The sequence below is a fragment of the Neovison vison genome, chromosome 11 (assembly GCF_020171115.1).
Source record: "Neovison vison isolate M4711 chromosome 11, ASM_NN_V1, whole genome shotgun sequence".
Classification (NCBI taxonomy): Eukaryota; Metazoa; Chordata; class Mammalia; order Carnivora; family Mustelidae; genus Neogale; species Neogale vison.
In genome coordinates this window covers 152,273,641-152,296,142 of record NC_058101.1, presented here as the reverse complement: position 1 = coordinate 152,296,142, position 22,502 = coordinate 152,273,641, and the positions used below count along the sequence as shown (strand labels likewise).

Sequence of the window (22,502 nt, the reverse complement as noted above, 5' to 3'; positions counted from 1 at the left end):
TATTTAGACATATGGAAAATTTTGTGTGCACACAGAGTTAGCAAATAATACTCAAGTCACTTCTGCTGTCTGTCCACCTGTGAGGGTTTCCGTGTTTTGCCACAGCTCTCTAGCCTACCTTGTTGTTCTCTGGCGCCTTGGAGGCTGAAGCTTACTCTGGGGCTTACTGTCCTTATGTTAGGTTCCTAGATAGTTGAGGGGCTCGTGTGTGCACGTGCTTGTGCACATGTGTAGGAAGGTAAGAGCGGAAAACAATAAGCTTATAGAAGACCTGTTTGTGTGGACATCCCAAGACATGACCAAAAACTTGTGCAGCCTAATGCCCATTCTTGATCCCCATAAGCCCACATACTAGAAAGATACTTTGGATGGCTACTCACAAGCTTAAGATGGTTAGGGGGTTGGGAGGGCCTGACTTAGAACTAAATAACTAAAGGGCCAAGGGGCAACCCTCCCAAGTTTCTGGCTCATGTAGCCAATTCATTCTTTTGTTGAACTTAACGGTCAGATAATTGGAATCACTCTCGCTTCTCATTTCTTCAGTGCACTAAAAGATGGGGAATTTGGGTTGTAATCCTATCATTAACATTTATGGGCTGATCTTGAGTAATCTCTTGGGTATCTTGGCTTCATTTGCCTTCCATGTAAAATAAGGCATAAAGGTAGGAGATTGGTTAAGATAATTTTTGAGAGTCTATCCATCTCTAAGAACTGTGAACTGTTTAATGGTTCTCTTCCATGTCATGTGAGATTTTAGAGCCAAAAGCAAATGAAATTTGAGGCAATAGAATTTTAATACTAAGCACATTGAAATTTAGCTGGTAGGGGTTATCCTTTGAAATGATCTCTGATTTAATGGAACTTGCTTTTAGCTGATGATTTCAGCTCCCAAGATAATCTTGATGACCCAGAAGCTGGTGGATGGGATGCTACCCTAACCGGGGAAGAAGAGGATGAGTTCTTTGAACTGCAGATTGTAAAACAGTATGATGGAGAGGTAAACAAAACATAAGTAGGGAAAATCATATGAAAAGTAGTTTCTTTAACCTTTCCATACATCTTTTGGAATAGTCAGCAGTGTAATCATTTTAATGCTTACATTTCTCAAGAAATATAAATGAAAACCTTTCATTGTGACTTCCAGAAAGAGTGGAACCCCTTCCAGAAGAAGTGGATGGTCAAATTAGTTCCCCTCCTGGTAAAGGATCTCTGTTAGTATTCATAGTTCAGGCCAGCAGTGGTCCCCTCTCTGGGGAAATGCTACTGAAGTACATAGAGGTAAAATACACAGCGTTTGGGATCTCCTTTAATTCTTTAGTAAAGACTTTTTAAGAAGAGGGGAAAAAAAGAGTAGATAAAGGCAGTATGGCAAAATCTTGATAATGTTTGAATCTGGGTGATGGTGTACAGTAGAGGCTTACTTTCTAGTTTTGAGTATACTGGAAAAGTGAAAAAATAGTTAAAGCGAGGAAAGCTGATGGGGTGCTCTGGAGGGCACATCATCCCTTAGTGGTATTCCTAAAAGATGCAAAACTTCAATAGTAGGGGGCAAAGCTAGCTGTGATGCGTTCTATATAACAGTGGTCCTATCAGTGTCATGGGTGATAAAGAAGGGCTGGGGAACCATTCCAGATCAAAGTAGACTAAAGGGACATGACAGCTAAGTGCAATTAGTGATCCTGGATTGGAACAGTTGAAAGATTTGGATATGGACTGTATTATATCATAGTATTGTGTTGATGTTAAATTTCCTGAATATAATTGTCCTATAGTTAACTTAGAGGACATTCTCACTGTTAGAAGACACTTGTTAATCTATTTAGGCAGGTAGAGTAACAGGTCTGGAACTGACTCGCAAGTGGTTCAGCAAAAATAATCCTGCATGTGTATGAATTGTAAGAAAGAGAAAGGAGAAGTGGCAAAATATTAATAGCTGATGATTCTAGATGGAAGATAACACAGGAGTTCATTGTCCTGAATTCATATCTTTCCTTTATGTTTGAGCATTTTGCAAAATAAAAACATCTGGAATCCCACCAACCAAGAACGTTATCCCCTGTACTTCCCAGACTAGAGTGATGGAGGCCACATCCTCACATCCCGGAGTCTTTCAGGCCACTTCTAGTAGATCTTCAGTGGGGACCAGTATGTCCAACTTCAGCCAAGCCAGGATGTTTCCTTGTGAAGTGTTTTGTGTTCAGGAGGAGAGGGCAAAAAAAAGTATGTTCTTTTGGTCCTGCAGGTGAGAGCAGAAGCCTCTTGGGACTCTGCCGTGCACAGCTGTCCTCAGCTCAGTAAAGGCACCCCAGCAGATGAGCGCGTGTATCTGATTGTGCGGGTGACAGTCCAGCTCAGCCATCCAGCCGACATGCAGCTGGTATTACGGAAACGAATTTGTGTCCATGTTCATGGCCGGCAGGTGAGTCATTAATCCAAGTTGAAGAACTGATTTTAATCACAGGTCTGATTAGGGCCAGGGCCAGGAATGATTGCTCTGGCCTCCTGTCCACACAGCCTCTGTGAACCGTTTCACTTTTTTCTTCAACTCAACCCTTGCTGTCGTGTAATCGGGTCTGCTTCACTCCCGGCCCCTGCTGTTCTGACTTCCTCCTAGATAGTGTTCAGTTATTACAGTGAGTCCTTCTTATTACAGAGTCACAGATGGGTGCCCCAATGCCCCGTCAAAGCCCAGTTCTAGGTTTTTGACTTTACCTTTGGGTCGCACAAGACGTGACAGTTCTCCGCAGATTAGTTGTTGCTTGGACTCACCCTCTGCTTTGTGCTTCTTTCTTCCCTCTCAGTCATCTCTGCTAATTTGTGGACTCAAATATTTGGATAGTGTACTCTGTCGAGCTTTTGGATAGCAAGACGAGTAAGAATTAGTCTGCATCTTGAAACCGCCAGTGTCCGTCGGCGTGTATAGCTGAATAAATAGATGGCGCCTCTGTTGGCTTAGTGCGGGAAGGCAGGTGTTCGTGAGTGCGGGAAGACTGTGGGCAAAGCCATGGAGCGCTCACACCGAACAAGTCCGAGAAGCCATCAGACCCAGGGTGGTAGCATGCCGGCCACTCCTTTACAGACACGGTGCCAGAGGAGGACATACACTGTTCAGTGCAGGGGGTGAGGAAGGACAGGGCAGGGCTGACTGGGACCTCGAGCAGCAGAGTGTGGCAGGCATTGTGACTGGGCGTGCCGCAGAGGTTGGGGCCCTGGCTGTCCACACAGTTGCAGCTGGATTATGAGGGACCTCATGCCGTCTGACTGGGTTTAGTAGACAGTTTCAAGGGAAGAACATAAACTATTTCTGCCATTGGCTTTGCAAATACAGGATTTGGGAGGCTCATTCTAGAGATTCTTTGAACTGCCTGTGCTCACTCTTTTTGAGGCCTTCTCAACACACTGACTAAAACCAGGACAGATGAAAAGAAATCTTTTCATTTAAAAGAGCACAGTCACGGTTGACAGAGTCCTAGATGTAATCTCCACCCCTAAAAATTAATCTTTAGTTCTAAATGTCACACTGATATCCATCTTTGAAATGAAGACTGGTGGTAATGCTGTTAAAATTGCAGGTCTTTAGCTTGGCAATCCAGCGTCAATAAAATCCAGGTCATCGGGTGAGCTATAGACGTATATGGTGTGTCCCCTGTTCGCTCTTTTCTCCAACTCTCTTTTCTCGGAAGTCTTTAAAGGATAGAAAAAGATGAGTTGCTCTTGAGGAGCATTTTGAAGAGTGATTTGCCATTCCTGAGCTAGAGATTCTGCTTGCCAGGCAATGACCTGGTACGGCACCAGCCCCACTGAATCCTTAACAGAAAGGATGCATCGTGGAGTCACCCAAGCTTCCGCTGGTGGTGGTGTCTTTTTTGTTTGTTTTTAATTTGTTTTTAAGTTTTTATTATAGCGGCAAGAATTTACCTCTATTTTTTCCCTGGATGAAATGACGTGATATTATCAGATTGATACTGAATGACGTGATAGTACTTTAGGGCATGCCAGTTTTCCTCCCAGTTTCAGATATTTCAGTCCTAAAAATTGCTTCTTTATGACAAGAATGGGGACTTCCCTATGACGCTGATATTCCTTATGATGCTCATATATGCTAATCACCTTCAATAGCTCCATACAGAAAGAAAACAAAAGGTAAATTAACAACAGCACCCCCCCTTCCCCACCCGAACCATGGAAAAAAAGAACCTTAGCTGTCCCTGACTGGTGTAGTGGGCTGTGGCTCTGCATTGCAAGGCTCATGAAGGGCTGAAATCAGTGGTCTCTTTGCATTCTAAGAGCTACGGTCTTTTAAAAAAGTAACTAAAGAGCACTGAATAGGAAAGAAATTATTATTAAACAGGTTTGTGAAATTATGTACTTCTAAGACCAAGTGGCTTAATTTTTCTATAATCTTTGGGAGTTTTCACATATTTCCTACTTCCCTTTTGCATGAGGGAAAAGGTTGGGTGTTGGTTTAAAATTCTCTCTTCTTCTTATCTTTATTCACCAATTGTATTCTGCCCTCATCCCCGCTCTCTTCAACCTTTACAGGATGTTCAGTCTTAGCAGCATCTTCAAATGAGTCATCTATGCATTAATTCAACGGTTCAATTCTTAACTGTGTAAAGAGCACAGTCAGCATAAACAATGACCGTGCACTCTTAAATCATTCTTCATAACGATCCTGCTTTGGTCGAGAATTTAATGCCTGAACTTGTCAATATTCATGCTGCAAGATGTCCATCGTACTGGTGAAAAAAAAGTGTAAGAGTCACCAGTCCTCACTCACATCTTAGGAAGGTCATTTTATTTTATCGAAGTCAACAGTCTTATTTCCGTAGCCTTTAAGTAGACCTGAACCGATGCCCAGTGTCAGTTTCCAGAGTTTTGGGTTTATATTCTTCATATACTGGGTGTAGGACCTGTCAAAGGGCAGGGGCCTAGTAAATTGATTTTGTGTGCTGAGACAAAGTTGAAGAGCCTGTATTTAGTGATTTGGGTTTCAGCTTGCTTAAATCGGAAATATGCTGTTTCTTTTTGGTTAGGGTGACTGCAGTATCCTTTGAGCTCTTTGTTAATGAAAACTCAGTTTTTGAGGTAGAAAACCATATCGTTCTTTTTGTTTTTCTCTAGGGTTTTGCTCAGAGTCTCCTAAAAAAGATGTCACACCGAAGTTCTATTCCTGGCTGTGGAGTGACTTTTGAAATTGTCTCCAATATTCCAGAGGTGAAGGATCATATGAAGTTTGAGTTTACTAAAAATAAACATGTAAAAAGAGCTAACTCCTTGAAAGTCACCTACTAAGAAATATATAGTCAATGAAGCTGTGTATTTGGGTAAACACTATAGATTTGTAGAAGAAATTTCCTAATCTTAATGTGATTCATTGTAAAATATATTTGTGGCTTAAAGGTTCTGGTTTTAGTATTTTGTTAAAGGAGTTCCTTTTAAAAAGCAAATCAACACTCCTAGAAGACAGTGCTTCTTTTTACTCCTAGTAGACATAAGGTAACAATATTGTCCCCCTCAAAGGGACATAATATAGCACGTCCCTGAAAACAGAGATTTAGGCTTGCGTTTTGGAATCACACAGAAATCTTATTTTTGTCACCTATTAGTGAGGTGAACTTTGTAAGTTACTTGGAGCCTCAATTTTTTTCATTTATTAGATTAGGTTAGTGATAGCTTCTGTGCAGGGTTGTTTTTAAGGATTAAATGAGATGATATATATATATATAAGTTGTTGTGTACACACTGAGCAGTTGATTGTAATTCCCATTATTATAGCTTCTATTATTTTCTTCTTGTTACTTCTCTTTCTAAACTGAGAAAGTCATAGGAATCAAGCATATGGAGTTTATAATACCGCCCCCCGCCGTGGAAGCTTGATGCATGATGCAGTTTACATATGTGCTTCCTAATATTTAATCCCAGATTTCTTCATCCAGTCTGTGGCACAGCTGGTAATGGGGTAGAGGAAGGGAGGCTTCTAAGAAAAGGACTGTGGATAAGAGTAGAGCAGTTTCTTCTGTGACACTCACTGCCTGAAATCAAAGAGTGAGCATGGAGATGCAGATTGTACTTTGGCAAAAAATGCAAGATTAGGACTTGGTCTCTTGACTCCTGATCTTGCCTTTTTTGCCAATTAGTGGCTTTCCTTTTTCCTCATCTATAATATGAGGATGATTGCTGCTTTTCAGGGTTATTAAAAGGCCAAAATGAATCACTATAGGGGGTAGAAGTTTTGTGAACTTAAGCCACCTTCCAGATTCTTCCATATTTTATCTGTAATAAAAGCTCGCTTAAATTTTTTAAAAATAATTTTGATGTTAGAATGTGTCTTATAAATGATATCTTGAAGTTAATTGGCAGAGTTTTTTTTTTTCTCCTTAGTGGCATATAAAATATTTTTTTTCCTTAAAGTTGATGGCATCTTAAGATGCAGTGGCATATGGCTATATATTTTGTAGTTTGTGACATTATTATAACAAATTCACAAGTAAATAAAGTATCAGATTTTCTCTGGGAAGGGTAATTTGTTATGAGCCACGCTAGCCTGACATGATTAAATGCACTAACAACAGCCCTCTCTGACTTGTGAGCGTCCCATTGATATGCATGGGTCACCCACATGAGAGGAGCAGGGCTGGGCTCTGGAGGAAAGCACAGTGAGTGAGAATTTACCCAGATACTTTTCTTCTTGGTGGGAGCTACACTGCCTGTAGCCTGTGTTGAGGATTGAGGATTGAAACCAATTTCAGAAGCTGCCACATGTTGAACATGTTGTCCATGGTCGGCTGCTGAGTGAAAGGGTTGAAAGCCGCCCTACTTTCATTCTTACTCTCTTGTGTCTGCCTCCTACTAGCACTGTTTGGACCCCAGCTTCTCATTTCTGTCTCTTGCCTCAGTGATACATTTCTGAAGTATTGTGGTGGTTGGTTGTATTTCCAGCTATTTCCACCAAATCCTTTCTAACCAATAACATTTTCGTTTGCAGTAGGAAAAAAGCAGAGGACAGTTTTATTAAGAATGTGCTGTGTTTCAGTGCCATTGGGTTTAACCTTGCAAGTTAATCTGATCACCATTTATACCACGATTTCTCTGGGAAAATGCATTTTGAGTTCCAAAAGCTGGCGTTAAAATGGAATTTTGGAATATATCCCATTTGTTAGCTCAGTACTCTCTGTGTGTATGTTTGTATAGATTAAGAAGCTTTTATGTTTTCTTCTATAGAGTACTTAATTTTAATACACAACTTTCTGTTCTCCAGGATGCCCAGGGAGTAGAGGAACGAGAAACATTAGCAAGAATGGCAGCTAATGTTGAAAACACAGCTTCTGCTGATTCAGAGGCTTATATTGAAAAATACCTCAGAAGTGTGCTGGCTGTGGAGAACCTTCTCACTTTAGATCGTCTCCGCCAGGTTAGCCAACAGAGCTGGTAGTAGCGGTGCCTGATTCTCTTCGCCTCTCTGCAGTTCTCAGTGTTGTTACATCTAAACTTTGGAAGCATCTGTTTAAGTGCAGCATATTAATTAAATTAAATTTGTCACTTAAGTCTGTGAATATACAAAAGCTCCACTTGGAAGTTTACTTTTACCAAGGCGCTAAATGGTATCAAGTTGCTTTGAGGTAATGGGAGAAAATACTTAACTCTTGCTGGCTGAAGAATTACTTTAAAAATTCTTTGATAATGGACAATAACGTTGCTGAAGAAATATGTAGGAAGGTGGCAGAATGGGCCCTTTCTTGTTTAGCTGGTCATGCCTGCCACAGCTTTAGGGTGGATCTCTCAAAGGGATAGTAGAGATGCCTGCCAGCAGTATACCTAATCCTTAGTGGAACCCTAAACCTCATTTTACATAGTAATATGGAGGCTTTTTTGGTTTTAACCAAAAATCCTTATGAAAAACAAAAGTGAATGATCTAATTTTGGTGATTTTCTCCTGGGACTAACTTTTGTTTGGTCAGCTTTAAGGCAGCCGTCAATAGATACAGAAAAGAATGTAGAATCTAGGTAACTTGGAATACTCCACAGTGTTTAGAACTAGGTCTTTCCAAGGCATAAAGAAACATCTATGATTTAAAGAACCAGGAATATGTGTGTAGAGATGGTAGCTCAAACACTGCTGTGCATGGTACTGATTTGGAGGTGGGTCTCTGATCTGTGTTTTTCCTCTGTATGTTTTCTGACTGACAGGAAGTTACAGTGAAGGAACAGTTGACAGGAAAGGGGAAGCTAAGTAGGAGGAGTATTAGCTCTCCCAACGTGAACAGAGTGAGTACATGGACTCCCCATTCTGTGCTCTGCCTGGGCTCTCCTGCTCTGCCCTCTTTCCTTGGATAACTCTTTTTTGTATCCTTTAACTCTCATCTCAGATGTCATTTCCTTCTCCAGACTGATTTAGGATGCCCTGTTCTCTACCCTGTAGCATCTGTGCACACCTCTGTCACTGTCTTTACCAGTATGGTAGGGACAGTGTCCATTTAAGTTCATCTCTCCTGTTTCTCACAGCTTTTGTATGAGCAGTCCTAGCACAGTGACTGGGTGGGTATTCAGTGAGTGTTTGTTGAGCTAAAGCAAAACTAGTGCCTTTGGCAAGCCATTTGAATTTTCTGGGCCCAACTTAATTATTTTTAAATTGAGAAGTCTGGACTCAGTTTACAAACTCAATTGCTTAAAGGCCATCCAGGATAGTATAAATGAGTAAAACATCTTAGGTGTATTTCATAACAGTGTCTTAAGTTTTTTGTTGTTTTTAAAAACAGAGGTATAATTTATGTGCATATTAAGCATACAAATAATTCTTCACAAAGAAATATGATTGCGGCTGTGTGATTTATCTCTCCTTTCCTTACTTTTGACAAAGATACGGATATGAGAAATATTACCTTTGCTAACTTTACACTAAGAAAAACCACAGTACAAGCATCATAATGAAGAGCAGCTGACCCTTCCCCTTGGTGTTTGAGAGACGATAGTGAAAGTAGGGAGAGTATCAAACGGGAGGGCACATGTGGCCCCTGAGTGACTGAATGACATCACTAATGATTTCAGGATGCAAGATTGGGAACATTAAGGAATATATCACTTTATTTCAACTTGAAATCTCATTTCTTCAAAAAATGATACATTAAAATGCAGATACTTACAGAGGTTGGTATTTAGAATCCTGTGGTTTAAAAGAAATAGTTTGTGTCTATATATCTGCTACGAATACCCAGAGAAGGAAGTTGTAAGATGAGGACATGGTAAAATAATTAAGCTGGTATCCTTTAAATAGAAGGGGATAAACAGATGAAATATCCCTTACCCATGCCCTACTTGTTGTTGCCTCAGGGTAAACTGGGTGTCTGATCTTATATAAACCTCCCACCTTAAAGTTCAATCCAGTTTAAAAAAAAAATTGTGAGGGGCACCTGGGTGGCTCAGTTGTTTAAGTGGCCAACTCCTGACTTCGGCTCAGGTCATGATCTCAGGGTCCTGGGATTGAGCCCTTCTTGGTGCTCTGTGCTCAGTGGGGAGTCTGCTTGAGGATTCTGTCTCTCTCCCTCTGCCCCTCCTCCTGGCTTGCATACATGCTCTCTCTTTTTCAAAATAAAGAAATACATTTTTTAAAAAAGTTGTGTGTAATAATGTCTCAAAGTATACACTAGCCTAATTTACAAATGTCTTGACAGCATCTCTGCTACCATCTGACTGTTGATTTGGTTTTCAAATTCTTGTATTTCCAGGGCCGTAGATTCCTGTACTTTCACACCTAAAGGGCTAATCCCGGGGAAGCCTGGGTAGCTCAGTCAATTAAGCAGCTGCTTTTGGCTCAGGTCATAATCCCAAGGTCCTGGGATTGAGCCCCACATTGGGCTCCCTGCTCAGCGGGGAGCCTGTTTCTCCCCTGTCTGCCGTTCCCCCTGCTTGTGCTTGCTCTCTCTCTTTCTTACTCACTCTGTCAAATAAATAAATAAAATCTTTAGAAAAAAATAAAAATAAAGGACTAATCCTCTCTTTTTTTATTTTTCAGTTGTCTGGCAGCCGACAAGATCTTATTCCATTCTATAGTCTAGGCAGCAATAAGGTAAGTAATTATAACTATTTTTCTGTCAGTCTTAGACCGATTTCCCATTCAACTTTCCTTTTCTCAAATATCACATGCTCGTTTTGCATGCCAGAATTTCTCCTGCTCTTCTGTGCTGTGTGAAATTTATTAGAAAGTGTTTACAGTTCATTTCTTTTTACCAGTTAAATTAAGGTTTATTAGACCTTACTACTCTACTTTTTAAGGGTTAAAAACAAGTTTTGTTGCTTGAGTTTGTATTTTTATGTAAACTATTCTTCCTGTTTGAGTCAAAAAAGGAAATTTAAATCAAAATTGTAATAGTAAAGTATTGGTAAAATGATTGCAAATGTGTGAGGAATAGGAAGATTTTATCTGAAAGTTAATATTATTTGCTAGAAGAAATTAAAAATAAGGGAACAGAACTTCTGTTAGCTGGGATTTATTGTTAATGTAGTGTTCCCCAATTTAGTATAGGTTTAAGCATAGAGAATTCTTTTTTTTTTTTTTAAGATTTTATTTGTGTATTTGACAGACAGAGATCACAAGTAGGCAGAGAGCAGGTGGGGGGTGGGAAGCAGACTCCCTGCTGAGCAGAGAGCCTGATGTGGGGCTCTATCCCAGGACCCTGGGATCATGACCTGAGCTGAAGGCAGAGGCTTTAACCCACTGAGCCACCCAGGTGCTCCAAGCATAGAGAATTCTTTATCTTTTACTTAAAAGTATCGTACTCAGAATTGTTGTAACTGGATGTCCTATATCATAGTTTTGTGCCCGATATTTTTTGAGGGATCTGGTTAGATGTTGGTACTGTTAGCTGTGAGCAACATGCTCTGTATTGCTCTCTTAACCCTTGAGGAGGGTAAAAATGAACAGTGTCTTATACAATGGCCTGATAATCAGGGATTTGTTTTAAAATAATCTCGGGGGACAATGAGGGCATAGATAAGAGAAGATGGTCTATTTAATGGTGGTGCTTATAGCTGCATGGGATTTGTCATACTACCCTTTCTACTGTTAGTTATTTTATGCTCTGTTTTTGTACATTTGAAATTTTCCTTATAAAATCTTAAGAACAATTAGTTGATGAAAAATAAGACTTATTCTTAAGATCTAGGTTACTAGGAGTTTACCTGAAATACATAAAAATGTGTGTGTGTATATATGTGTGTGTATGTGTATATATATATCCCATTATTTCAGGCAAACTCCTAGTAACCTAGACCTTAAAAATGAGCCATATATATATATCAGTGTTTATAGACATATAAATTGCTCTCCAGCTCATTAATTTACTGTTCACCTACCATGTCTCTGAAAGTGTGCTAAGTAGTACTCCTTTATACTCATCCAGTGATAGGCTTGATCAGTTCTTAGTGAGCACAGCACAGCTTGTGATTACCGGAACAAAGCTGAGTTCCTGGGAAATTGTGTCATTATTTTTAAATGTAAATAAGCAAAATATTTTAAGGAAAATATATCTATAAGAAAAAAAGCACAACTTTTTGTGTTTTTTTAGAATTACATCTAATCCAAATTCCCAGTTATATTTTCAGTTCTTTGAAAGAAGTGGCCAAAATTTTCTGTCTACCCCCAATCTCCTTCTGTTTAAATAGAGAAAGTAACCGTATCACTTGAAAGAAAGTTACAGTGCTTCATCTACACCAAGTAAATGGAATAAAGGAACATAGATGCTGTACTGAAAGTATGGTAGAGTAGGAGACCAAAGGTGGGGGTGGACACTTTTAAAGGCATTATTCACGGAGCAGGAGAGGCTGCAGAGATGATAATCCCCCTAAGCTAAAAGGTGAGGTCCCCCCACCCGCCCCCCCGAGGCAGGGAAGGAGTGAAAGCAAAAGTGTGAACAGAAGCATGGAGGGAGGAACAAGCTTGCTATGTTCATGACACTGCATGCAGTGTGACTAAAGGAGAGGGTGTCCGTGGGGTACAACCCAGAGAAAAGGGGCCTGATTGTCAGAGATCTAACATCATGTACCAAGGAGTAATGGAAGAGGTAAGGAGCCCCTGAAGGAGTAATGGCATTAACATGGTTACAGTTGAATTGGAAAGTGTTTTTTAACAGTCTGCCTAAACCCCACTTGAGTTCCTGGCTGTGGCCCATAAAATCGCATTAGAATATTGTATACAGTACAAATATATACAGTTATCAGTGCAAAAAGTGAAAAAAAATTTAATTTGTGGATGGATACATCAGGTGGGGGAGGAGATTCAGCAGTGGGAGGGTGAGGGAGTTGCTCTGGAGGAGGTAGATGCTCTGGAACTCGTGGACAGAAAGGTTGGGCGAGGAGGGCGATGAGGGCGACGTGCGCTTCTGGATGACAGAATAGAGAGATGAACTGTTAGAGGGGTAGGTTTGGGGAAGAAAATGATTTAGTTCCATTTTTGATAGAAGGTGTCTGTGCCAGTTGAAGGGTCTGGAAGCCTGGGCCGAAGACAGATTGGGGAGCTGAGGGCATATTTATAACTGAGTGAGGGATTAGATCTAAAGTTGGAGCTGGTTGGCATGAGAATACTCATGGGCGCGTGCTGGAAGAGAAGCTGGCCAGAAGACCCAGCAGAGAGTAGCTTGGAAACTGGGTCAGAAAGGAATTTTTAAGTTGTTTGGTTTTTTCCCAAATATTTTTACTTATTTACTTATTTTAGCAAGCATGCATACATGAGCTGGGGGAGGGACAGAGGGAGAGAGGGAGAATCCCAAGCAGACTCTCCACTGAGCAGGGAGCCTGACATGGGGCTTGATCCCTCAGTCCTGAGATCACGACCTGAAGCTGAAATCAAGAGTCGGACACTCAACCAACTGAGCCACCCAGGTGCCTGGCTTTTTAGCTTTTAAGATGAGGACCAAAGACGGCTTCAGATATGACAGTAAAGAGTTCGTGGGAGTCCTTTCCCAGGGCAGTTTCTGTGGCAGGTGGGGACAACTCAGCAAGACATGTTATAGTAAATGAGTAAATGTAATGTTACATATTTTTGCTACTCTACCAGGACCTTCCCTTTTTTAGTCATCTTGATTTCTTGGCGTACCCTAGTGAAGAGGAGGAAAGTTTGATTTTCGATCTCTCAGGTTTTACTGATATCATGGTACCATCGCAGCAACAAGGATATGTATCCCTCCACTCTATTTCAGGGTATATTTTGAGTTGTCATACACTTCAGACAAGTTAAATACCTTTTCCCCCCTATTTCTGCAGTTCAGTCTTCCTCAAAATTTGGCTTACTTGCCCCTCCCTGACCGTATTAGTCCCCAACCCTCTGGAAGTGTATTGTCAGGGAAAACAAAAGGTGTCAGCTTGCCATTACTAATTAACTTTGCTCCCAATTCAGCTATGAAGCTATTATTTTTATCTCTTTTTGAACTCCTGGCATCCGTGGGTCCTGAAAGGTTACGAGGTATAGCTGGGCTTTAATCAACATCTCGTCACTGTGGGCATCCCTTGACTTCTCGCTAGGTTGAATGAATGTCCGCCTATCATAATTAGAGACCTTTGGCTGTTCAGTAGAAGAAAGATAGAGGAAACCTGTTATAAGATTTTTATGCAATGGGTCTGTTCAATGAGTAAGGAGATTCTAGTGATATAGGATTGTAATTGTGATGCTAGAAAACGAAGTGAAAAGATTACACAGGAAAGAGGATTTGATTCCAGACTTGAGAAGGGAGTACAGAGTAGTAGCTCCTCCATATTCAGAGGAAGGGTTCTCTCAATAGTTTTATCATCTAAAACAGAGCCTCTTAAAAGAGTTTTAGGAAAAATAAATATTCTTAAAATTATATTTTCTTACTAGGGAGGAAAAGTCATTCCCCTGCTCCCTGTGGCCTTTAAATGAAACAAAGAAAATCACTTTAAAGTATAGCATTACCTTGTATTCAGTATGTGTTTTTAATACTACCCATAAAAGAATTCCTCAAGACTGAGTTGTGCATAAACTAATTGACCTACAAATTATCAAAATCCTGTTAAAGCCCTCTGCAGAGCAGCTGTGCTTATACCCATGTGAAATGATACATGTACAAGTGTCCATTCAAATATTGTTTTTAATGGCAGAAGACTGGAAACAAACAGACTGTCCATTGGTTTGGTCTGGTTAAATACACTTAATCTGTGCAGATGTCATATACCACCCCCCCATACATACAAATAAATGAATGGGATACTATGCAGCTGTAAAAATAACTGGGAACCCTTCTAGATACCCATATGGAAGAATTACCAGGATCAACTTAATGCTTAAAAATGAAGTGCAGAGGGGTTCCCTTGTGGCTTGGTCAGTTTAGCATCCAACACTTGGTTTCAGCTCAGGTCATGATCTCATGGGTCACAGGATTGAGACCTGAGTTGGGTTCCCGGGTCAGCAGGGAGTCTCCCTGAAGATTTTCTCCCTCTGCCTCTCCTCTGCCCCTCTCAAAAAAGTAAATAAATTTAAAAAAAAAAAAAAAATGAAGAGCAGAGGGGCACCTGGTTGGCCTCAGTCCATTAAGTGTCTGACTCTTGTTCTCAGCTCAGGTCTTGATCTTGGGGTTGTGAGTACAAGCCCTGTGTTGGGCTCCAAATGGGACGTTAAGCCTACTTTAAAAAATAAATAAATAAATAAAAGTGAAGTACAAAATACTGTGCTGCCATTTATATTACAAAAGGAGGGGGACAGGAGAGAAGTGTGTGTGACTGTTTATAGATTTGCTTACACATACATAAGAAACCCTAGAAGGATATATAAGAAGCTAATACCATTATTTATCTGCCTGGGGAGAGGGTGGAAATATGTGGGGAGCTTAACAGGTTGGGGTAAAGGTAGATTTCTCACTATGCCTTTTTATATTGTTTGGTTTGGGGATCATAGGAACCAATTACCTATTTTTTTAAATTAGAATTTAAAACATATGTAGGTATGAAAATCTCAATAGGATCAAAAAGAATATGTGTCAAAATTCAACACCTTTTCAAAAACATATATTAGAATTGAAAAATTTTACTCCTTGCTCTTTTAAGTAGCTAGTTTTTGTTCTTTTATGTGTAGTGGTTTGAGAAGGTCTCCAGTAGCTTTATTTATAATAATTTGTACACAGATTCCAAAAGGAAATTGTTTTGAAAAATCTCAGACTTTTTCTTTTCTTTGGGGGATTTCCTGCATTCTTCAGTTTTCAGAGATCCAGGGACAGGTAATTAATCCGTTAGGTTTTCCTAATGAGTGGGATATAAGTACTATCCTACTACCTAAAACTTTGTCTCATGCTTGCTTTTTTTTTTTTTTTTCAATTTATTTATTTTCAGAAAAACAGTATTCATTATTTTTTCACCACACCCAGTGCTCCATGCAAGCTGTGCCCTCTATAATACCCACCACCTGGTACCCCAACCTCCCACCCCCCCGCCACTTCAAACCCCTCAGATTGTTTTTCAGAGTCCATAGTCTCTCATGGTTCATCTCCCCTTCCAATTTACCCAAAAGCACATACCCTCCCCAATGTCCATAACCCTACCCCCCTTCTCCCAACCCCCTCCCCCCAGCAACCCACAGTTTGTTTCTTGAGATTAAGAGTCACTTATGGTTTGTCTCCCTCCCTATCCCATCTTGTCTCATGCTTGCTTTTACCTTGAAAATAAGAATGAATTTTTAAATGTAGTTTTTATAAGATGACTAAATTTGGCACTGTACTAATTTTTTGGCTCTTACTCTTTTGTAAAAATAACTTCGGTAGTCAATATATAGGATTCCTTTCACATGCTTCTTTTTCTACGACTGTAAAAGTAGCTGTCAAAAGAGCCCAGGAACTAAGGCATCTTAGTAAATTTAGAGGGTTCTCGAATGTGAGGAGTTGGAGTTAATTCATATTAAGCAGATAATACAAATAAATATTTGGGAACTTGTAAGATGTGCTTTTCTCAAGTGTGGACAGGGAAAGGGGAATAAAATGACAAAACTGCTTTGGGCATTCCTTTGACATCACAGAACTTTTCTCAGCAGCGCCATTTTGGTTTCTTTGCTTTAAAGTATTTGATGCACAAGAGAGAAATATAATTTTAACCTGGAGTTGATGATGCTTAAAATGCTAGAAAAATGTGCTTTGAAATAATTGAATATTAGTTATATCTACCTTGTAAACTTGTGTGGGCCTATTTCCAGGTTCTGTATCCGTTAATGTGTCTATCCCTCTGATCTTGATTATGAAAACAGAAATATAGGCCACAGAATTTGATGTGCTGTCTTCCCCTGTGTAGGATGGGAACATCCAGTTCATTGAAACAATGTTCAGAGGCCAGGAGAGGACACAAGAAGAGGTTCATGTCTCCCTTTCTCTCCTAATTTTTAATTGATACCATGGCAAAGATTAGCCATTTAGGATAAAGTGATACTAAAAGGTATGGGAGGAGGCAGGGATGGAGAGTTTGATAGGATTAGGGCTCTGTAGGAGGTGGGAGGAAGCAGTGAACTACTAAAAACAGTCTCCTCATTTGGCTTATGATGCTTGGAATTTTCCCAGCCATATTTTACACACCCTTTTTATTGATGCTCACTACATATTAGAATTGGAATTGCTTTACTGAGCTCCACAAGATTGAATTGATAGACCCGTTAATCTTAAAGAGATAAATTGAATTTGATGAACTACTCCCAACTTAAATTCACCTTAGGGCCTAAAAGAAATCATTCTCCCCCCCCACTCAAGCTTTTATTTAAATTCCAGTTGGTTAACTTACAATATCATATTAGTGTGCCGTGTAGTGATTCATCACTTACACACAACAACCAGTCCTCATCACAAGTGTCCTCCTTCATCCCATCACCCTGTTAGCCCATTCCCTTGCCACCTACCCTCCAGCAACCCTCAGTTTGTTTTCTGTAGTTAGTTGTTTTACGATTCCTTCTCTCTTTTTTTTCCCTCCGTGTTCATCTGTTTTGTCTCTTATATATATATATGAGTGAAATCATATGGTGCTTGTCTTTCTCTGATTTATTTTGCTTAACATAATACTCTCTAGCTCCATCTGTGTTGTTGCACCTGGCAAGATTTCATTCTTTATGATGGCCGAGTAATAGTCCTCTGTTTGTGTCTGTGTGTGTGCATGCGCGCACACACACCCACACACACATCTTGTATCTTCTTTATCCATTCATCAGTTGATGGACATGTGGGCTCTTTCCATAATTTGGCTATTGTTGATAATGCTGCTATAAATGTTGGGGTACATGTATCCCTTAGAATCAGTATTAAAGTCATTCTTGATAGCCTTTTCAATTAAAAATATGTCCCTAATAAACTACTGGAACTACATCAAAATAAAAAGCTTTTGCATAGTGAAGTAAACCATCAGAAAAACAAAAAGGCAGCCTACCAAATGGGAGAAGATACTCTTTTAAGATTTTATTTCTTTTAGTGATAGAAAAATGCATGCAGGAGGGGAGGGAGAAAGGGAAAGGGAGAGAGAATCTTAAGCAGACTCCATGCTGAGCATGGAGCCCAACGGTGGGGCTCAATCTCATGACCCTGAGATCATGACCTGAGCTGAAATCAAGAGTTGGGTACTTAACCAACTGAGCCACCCAGGTGCCGCCAAGTGGTAAAAGATATTTGCAAATCAAATATCCATTTTGAACTTACACAACTCAACACCAAAAAACCTGAAATCATCTGATTAAAAACAGGCAGAGATGGGGCACCTGGGTGGCTCAGTGGGTTAAGCCGTTGCCTTCAGCTCAGGTCATGATCTCAGGGTCCTGGGATTGAGTCCCGCATCGGGCTCTCTGCTCAGCAGGGGGCCTGCTTCCTCCTCTCTCTCTCTCTCTGCCTGCCTCTCTGCCTACTTGTGATCTCTGTCTGTCAAATAAATAAATAAAAATCTTAAAAAAAAAAAAACAGGCAGAGAATCTTTTTTTTCCAAAAAAGATAGACAGATGGCCAATTCACACATGAAAAGATGCCCAACATCACTAATCATCAGGGAAATGCACATTAAAACCACAATGAGATAGTACTTTACACCTGTCAGAATGACTAAAATCAAAAAGACAAGAAATAACAAGTGGTGTTGAGGATGGGAAGAAAAAGAACCCTCATGCACTGTTGTGGGAATGGAAATTATGTAGCCACTGTGGAAGACAAAATAGAGGTTCCTCAGAAACCTAAAAACAGAATTACCATATGATTTAATAATTCCACTACTGGGTATTTACCCAGAGAAAACAAAAACTTTAATTCAAAAAGATATATATACACACACCTATGTTTATTGCATTATTTATAATAGCTAGATATGGAAGCAACCCAAGTGCTGTCTGTAAATGAATGGATAAAGAAGAAGTGGGACATTGGTATAGCCCATACACACAATGACATACATACAATGGAATATTACTCAGCTATTAAAAAAATGAAATCTTGCCATTGTGACAACATGGATGGACCTAGAAGTTAGAAATGCTAAGTGAACTAAGTCAGAAAAAGACAGATACCATAGGATTTTTCTCATACGTGGAATTTTTTTTTATAAAGATTTTTACTTATTTATTTGACAGAGATCACAAGTAGGCAGAGAGGCAGGCAGAGAGAGAGGGGGAAACAGGCTCCCCACTGAGCAGAGAACCCAATGTGGGGCTGGGTCCCAGGACCCTGGGATCATGACCTAGCCAAAGGCAGAGGCTTAAACCACTGAGCGACCCAGGCACCCCTCATACGTGGAATTTAAGAAACAAAGAAGAAGAGACCAAAAAACCCAGACTCTTAAATACAGAGAACAAACTGGAGGTTGTCAGAGGGGAGATGGGTGGGGGATGGGTAAAACAGATAAAAAGGTTTAAGAGTATTCTTATCTTGATGAGCCCTGAGAAATGGGGGGTGGGGAAGAATATCTATATCTATATATGTATATACATATATATATATAATTACAGTGATGTTGCTATTTACTGTTACTGGATATTTCATTATTATAAGCCATTTTTAAAAAAAATATTTTATTTTTTTAAAGATTTTATTTATTTATTTGACAAACAGAGATCACAAGTAGGCATAGAGGCAGACAGAGAGAGCTAGAGAGGGAAGCAGGCTCCTCGCTGAGCAGAGAGCCTGATGCAGGGCTCGATCCCAGGACCTTGGGATCACGACCTGAGCTGAAGGCAGAGGCTTCAACCCACTGAGCCACCCAGGCGCCCCAAGGCAGTTTTTTAATATATACAGTGAAAACTTAACAAGCTTTTTATGACCAGTCTACCGAGATGGACTTAGCTGCAGAATTAATTTCAGCATATTGTTTAACCATCTAAAAATTGGTTGTGCATTGAGACCTTTTGCAGTGCAAGGTTACACTGTCAACTTAAAAGCCATTTTAGATGGAATTACACTTTTTAATGTTAGTAAGGTACTATGTTATCATCTTCGGATTGGAGGTCTTGATGCAGTTAAAAGTATCCAAAAGCTTAAGTGAATATTCAGTTAACAAAAATGATTTTTGTGTGTTTTGGCAGCAATGCCTTCCTGAATACTGCAATTATTTAGTGTGTCACAGGTAAAGGCTGAAGCCAAATATGAGTCACTTCTTCATTATTTGCATTAGAAGCCACCTTTGGACCTGGAATGTTACTGGCATTTCTCTTTCTTTACCTCTTTGTCACTTCCCTGATCAAAAGCAAACTTTTTATAAAAAATTTTTATTTTATTTATTTATTTTTTTAATTTGGAAAACCCAAAGAATTTGTGTCTGGGAAGAGCAGTAACAGGAGAACTCTAGGTGTGTAAGGAAGACCAGAGCATGTTCTCAAGCAACCGCCAGCCTCCCGTGTTTTCCCTGTTCCATTTTGTCTTTATGTACAATGCCAGCTACAAATAATTGCTATCTCGAATAGGGTTTTATTTCTTGGAATTCAGCCTGTTAGCACAAATAATCCCTAATAAGTATGAAGCTAGTTTAAGGCTCTAAAACAAAGCCAGAGTTTTCTCTCTTGTATCTCCTCATCTTGGCTGATTCTGAAGTTGGTCTACATGCAGAATGTTAGAACCAAGTCACAGATCTAGCTTTTCAGATTCCAGGCATATAGTTTATATACCATCCTCTTTCTACTTTGAGGACTGAATTCATAAGACAGCAGAAAGGTCCAGTGTTTGGCCATATCTTTTTTTATTCATTGTCCTGAGTTCATCTCCCTCTGAAGTACTTTTAACCGGATGTCCCCCCCCCCCCACCGCAACATTTCAGTAAAGGGAAAATAACTCTGGAATAGCCAGTAAAATTTATTGAAAGATACTAATTACCTTGTCCCCGAGGGGCAGTGTCTGTAGTTAGACACTGAACCACGGGTTTCTTTTTTGTCAAGAGAATGGACATGCACTACAAGAGAGAATAAGTGAATGATTTCAGTGAAATGTCTCCCCAGAGATCTGTGGGTATCAGAAGGAAGAGGAGGGAGCGTTGTACCCAGTTTGTCATCCAAATTTGTTGTTCCCTCTGAAGCAGAGTCTGTTCTTCCCCAGATCAATTTGAGACATTCTGTGTCCCTGTCTTTGATTGTTGAGACCTGGGAACAGTTAGTGTGTAAAATTCCTCAAGGTTAAGGTGATGGTTAAGGTAGGATGGATGAAGTGAAATGTGTTTCCATTTTTCATCCTCCGCTGAGGCTAGCGGGGCGGTTAAGGTGTTATGTGTGTATTGTGTGCACCCTTTCAGATGTTCTCACTTGAGATATTTGAATATATGAGACAGTAAAAGTTATTGCTTCCATTCTGATTTGTTAGTAACATCGTGTGTGGGAGTGCCAGCTGGGAAATATTACCTGGGAAGCTAGTGGAGCCCCGAGTGTGCCTTGGGGAAGAAATGACACCTACATATTTTGTCACTGGACCATTATACACCAAATGGCTGAGGTGCCGACTCCAAATCAGCTACTTAGTTTCCCTAAGGGACAGAGTGCCACTGTGTGAGCTGCCAAACAAAAAAGAAAAATCGAAAATACAAAAATAAATTTATTTTCAAATTAAGTAAGTTGTCTTCAAAATAACCTTGCATGAGCTTAACACTATAAACAAAGCATGAGGCTTTTCCTCCTCTGAGAAGATCCAAAGAGTATTGACCTTAGTGTTCAGCTTCCTGATTGTGATGTCCCAGAGTACACAAAACTGTGGCTTTCCCAGACAGACAATTAAATTTAAATGCAAAAGACATTAAGAAACATTAAAGTATGTAAATCAGTGTGTGATTCATAGTAACACAAATGCTCCTGCAGTGAAGTATTTCAGAGTTCATGGTTTCCCTAATCATCTCTTCATGGCTATTTTGTTTCCTGGCTTCCTAATGCTAAGACATCATATCATCTTTTTTTTTTTTTTTTTTAAATATCAAGTGCTGAGAGAGTTCCTAGGGAAAAGTGGTGTTCTCAGAGGTAAACAGGATCCAGATCACTTAAGACTTATTGATTTTATGATCAGTACTTAGGTTGCTGCTAAAAGCAGATAGGTTTTCCAATACATATCTGAAATCGTAGAGGGCATTCCACTCCATCCATCTTTAGGAGCAGGGAAGAGCTCGCTTTGTAGGCGATTACTAAGGAAAACTCGAACATTGTTAGGGTCACTCATCTGTGTGGAATACCAGCTTAAACTAATATAAAATACTATTATTTAACTCTGATGAAAAAGAAGCAGAGTGATTATCAAAGGATCAAAGGGGAACTTAAAGCTTTTAGAGGACTTGCATCTCATCTCCATTACCGGTTTTGTACTTGTAACATTTTGTTGGGGTTTATTTCTTTGCCAGATGGTACTGATGTTAAGAGTGTTTTGATGATTATCCCCATTTTTGTGGTTCGCCACCCCATTCTGGATTGGTTAATCACCCAACTGGCATTGTTCTTGTATAATGCAGTGAAATCTCTTTAATGGGAATTTATAGAATAAGTTGAGAGTACAATAAAACTTGTTAATCCAGAGACTTCCATTATTTGGAACTTGTGATTACTTGATTTGCGCTTAACTGGAATTTCTCTTTAATATCTGTGGAAAATAAGAGCCTTGATAATATATTGTTCTAGAATTTTTACTTTCATGAATGGTATTGGAATGGATAGAAGGGTAGTCCCTGGAGAAGGGAGAAGAGACAGTCCACAGTATTAGGGTTGTTCCTCAGTTTGATTTGAGAATCTGAAACGAGAGAGTGTCTTGAGGCAGAGGAGCAGAAACAGCCTATAAGGCAGAATGTAAGGAAGGATTTCAAAAGGAATGTCTTCACATATCCATATTTCATGGAAAGCAACATGATGTATAGAAAAGAATGTTAGGACAGAATTGAGGAGACTTCAAATCGTGAACTGGAGGGAATATCCAAATGTGAGATCTTATTAGTATTTGGGAAATTAACACCTGAAAGATGAAAAGTGTAAGAAGAAGGGTAGGTACTTTAACAGTCAAATCTCCCATGTCTTGCAAAGGGAATAAAACTTCAGTAATGTATAA

The 22,502-nt window shown here is 39.8% G+C and overlaps 1 protein-coding gene across 1 annotated transcript in view; it reads left to right on the top strand.

The window, feature by feature from the left end:
• The window catches only part of KIF13B (kinesin family member 13B), a 199,515-nt gene that overhangs the window by 140,643 nt on the left and 36,370 nt on the right, over window positions 1-22,502 (top strand). The window contains exons 30-35 of the mRNA XM_044225037.1: window positions 873-997; window positions 2,243-2,419; window positions 5,125-5,217; window positions 7,262-7,414; window positions 8,191-8,268; window positions 10,013-10,066. Of these exons, the coding sequence (XP_044080972.1) occupies window positions 873-997; window positions 2,243-2,419; window positions 5,125-5,217; window positions 7,262-7,414; window positions 8,191-8,268; window positions 10,013-10,066 (680 nt within the window). The remainder of the gene's footprint in view (window positions 1-872; window positions 998-2,242; window positions 2,420-5,124; window positions 5,218-7,261; window positions 7,415-8,190; window positions 8,269-10,012; window positions 10,067-22,502) is intronic.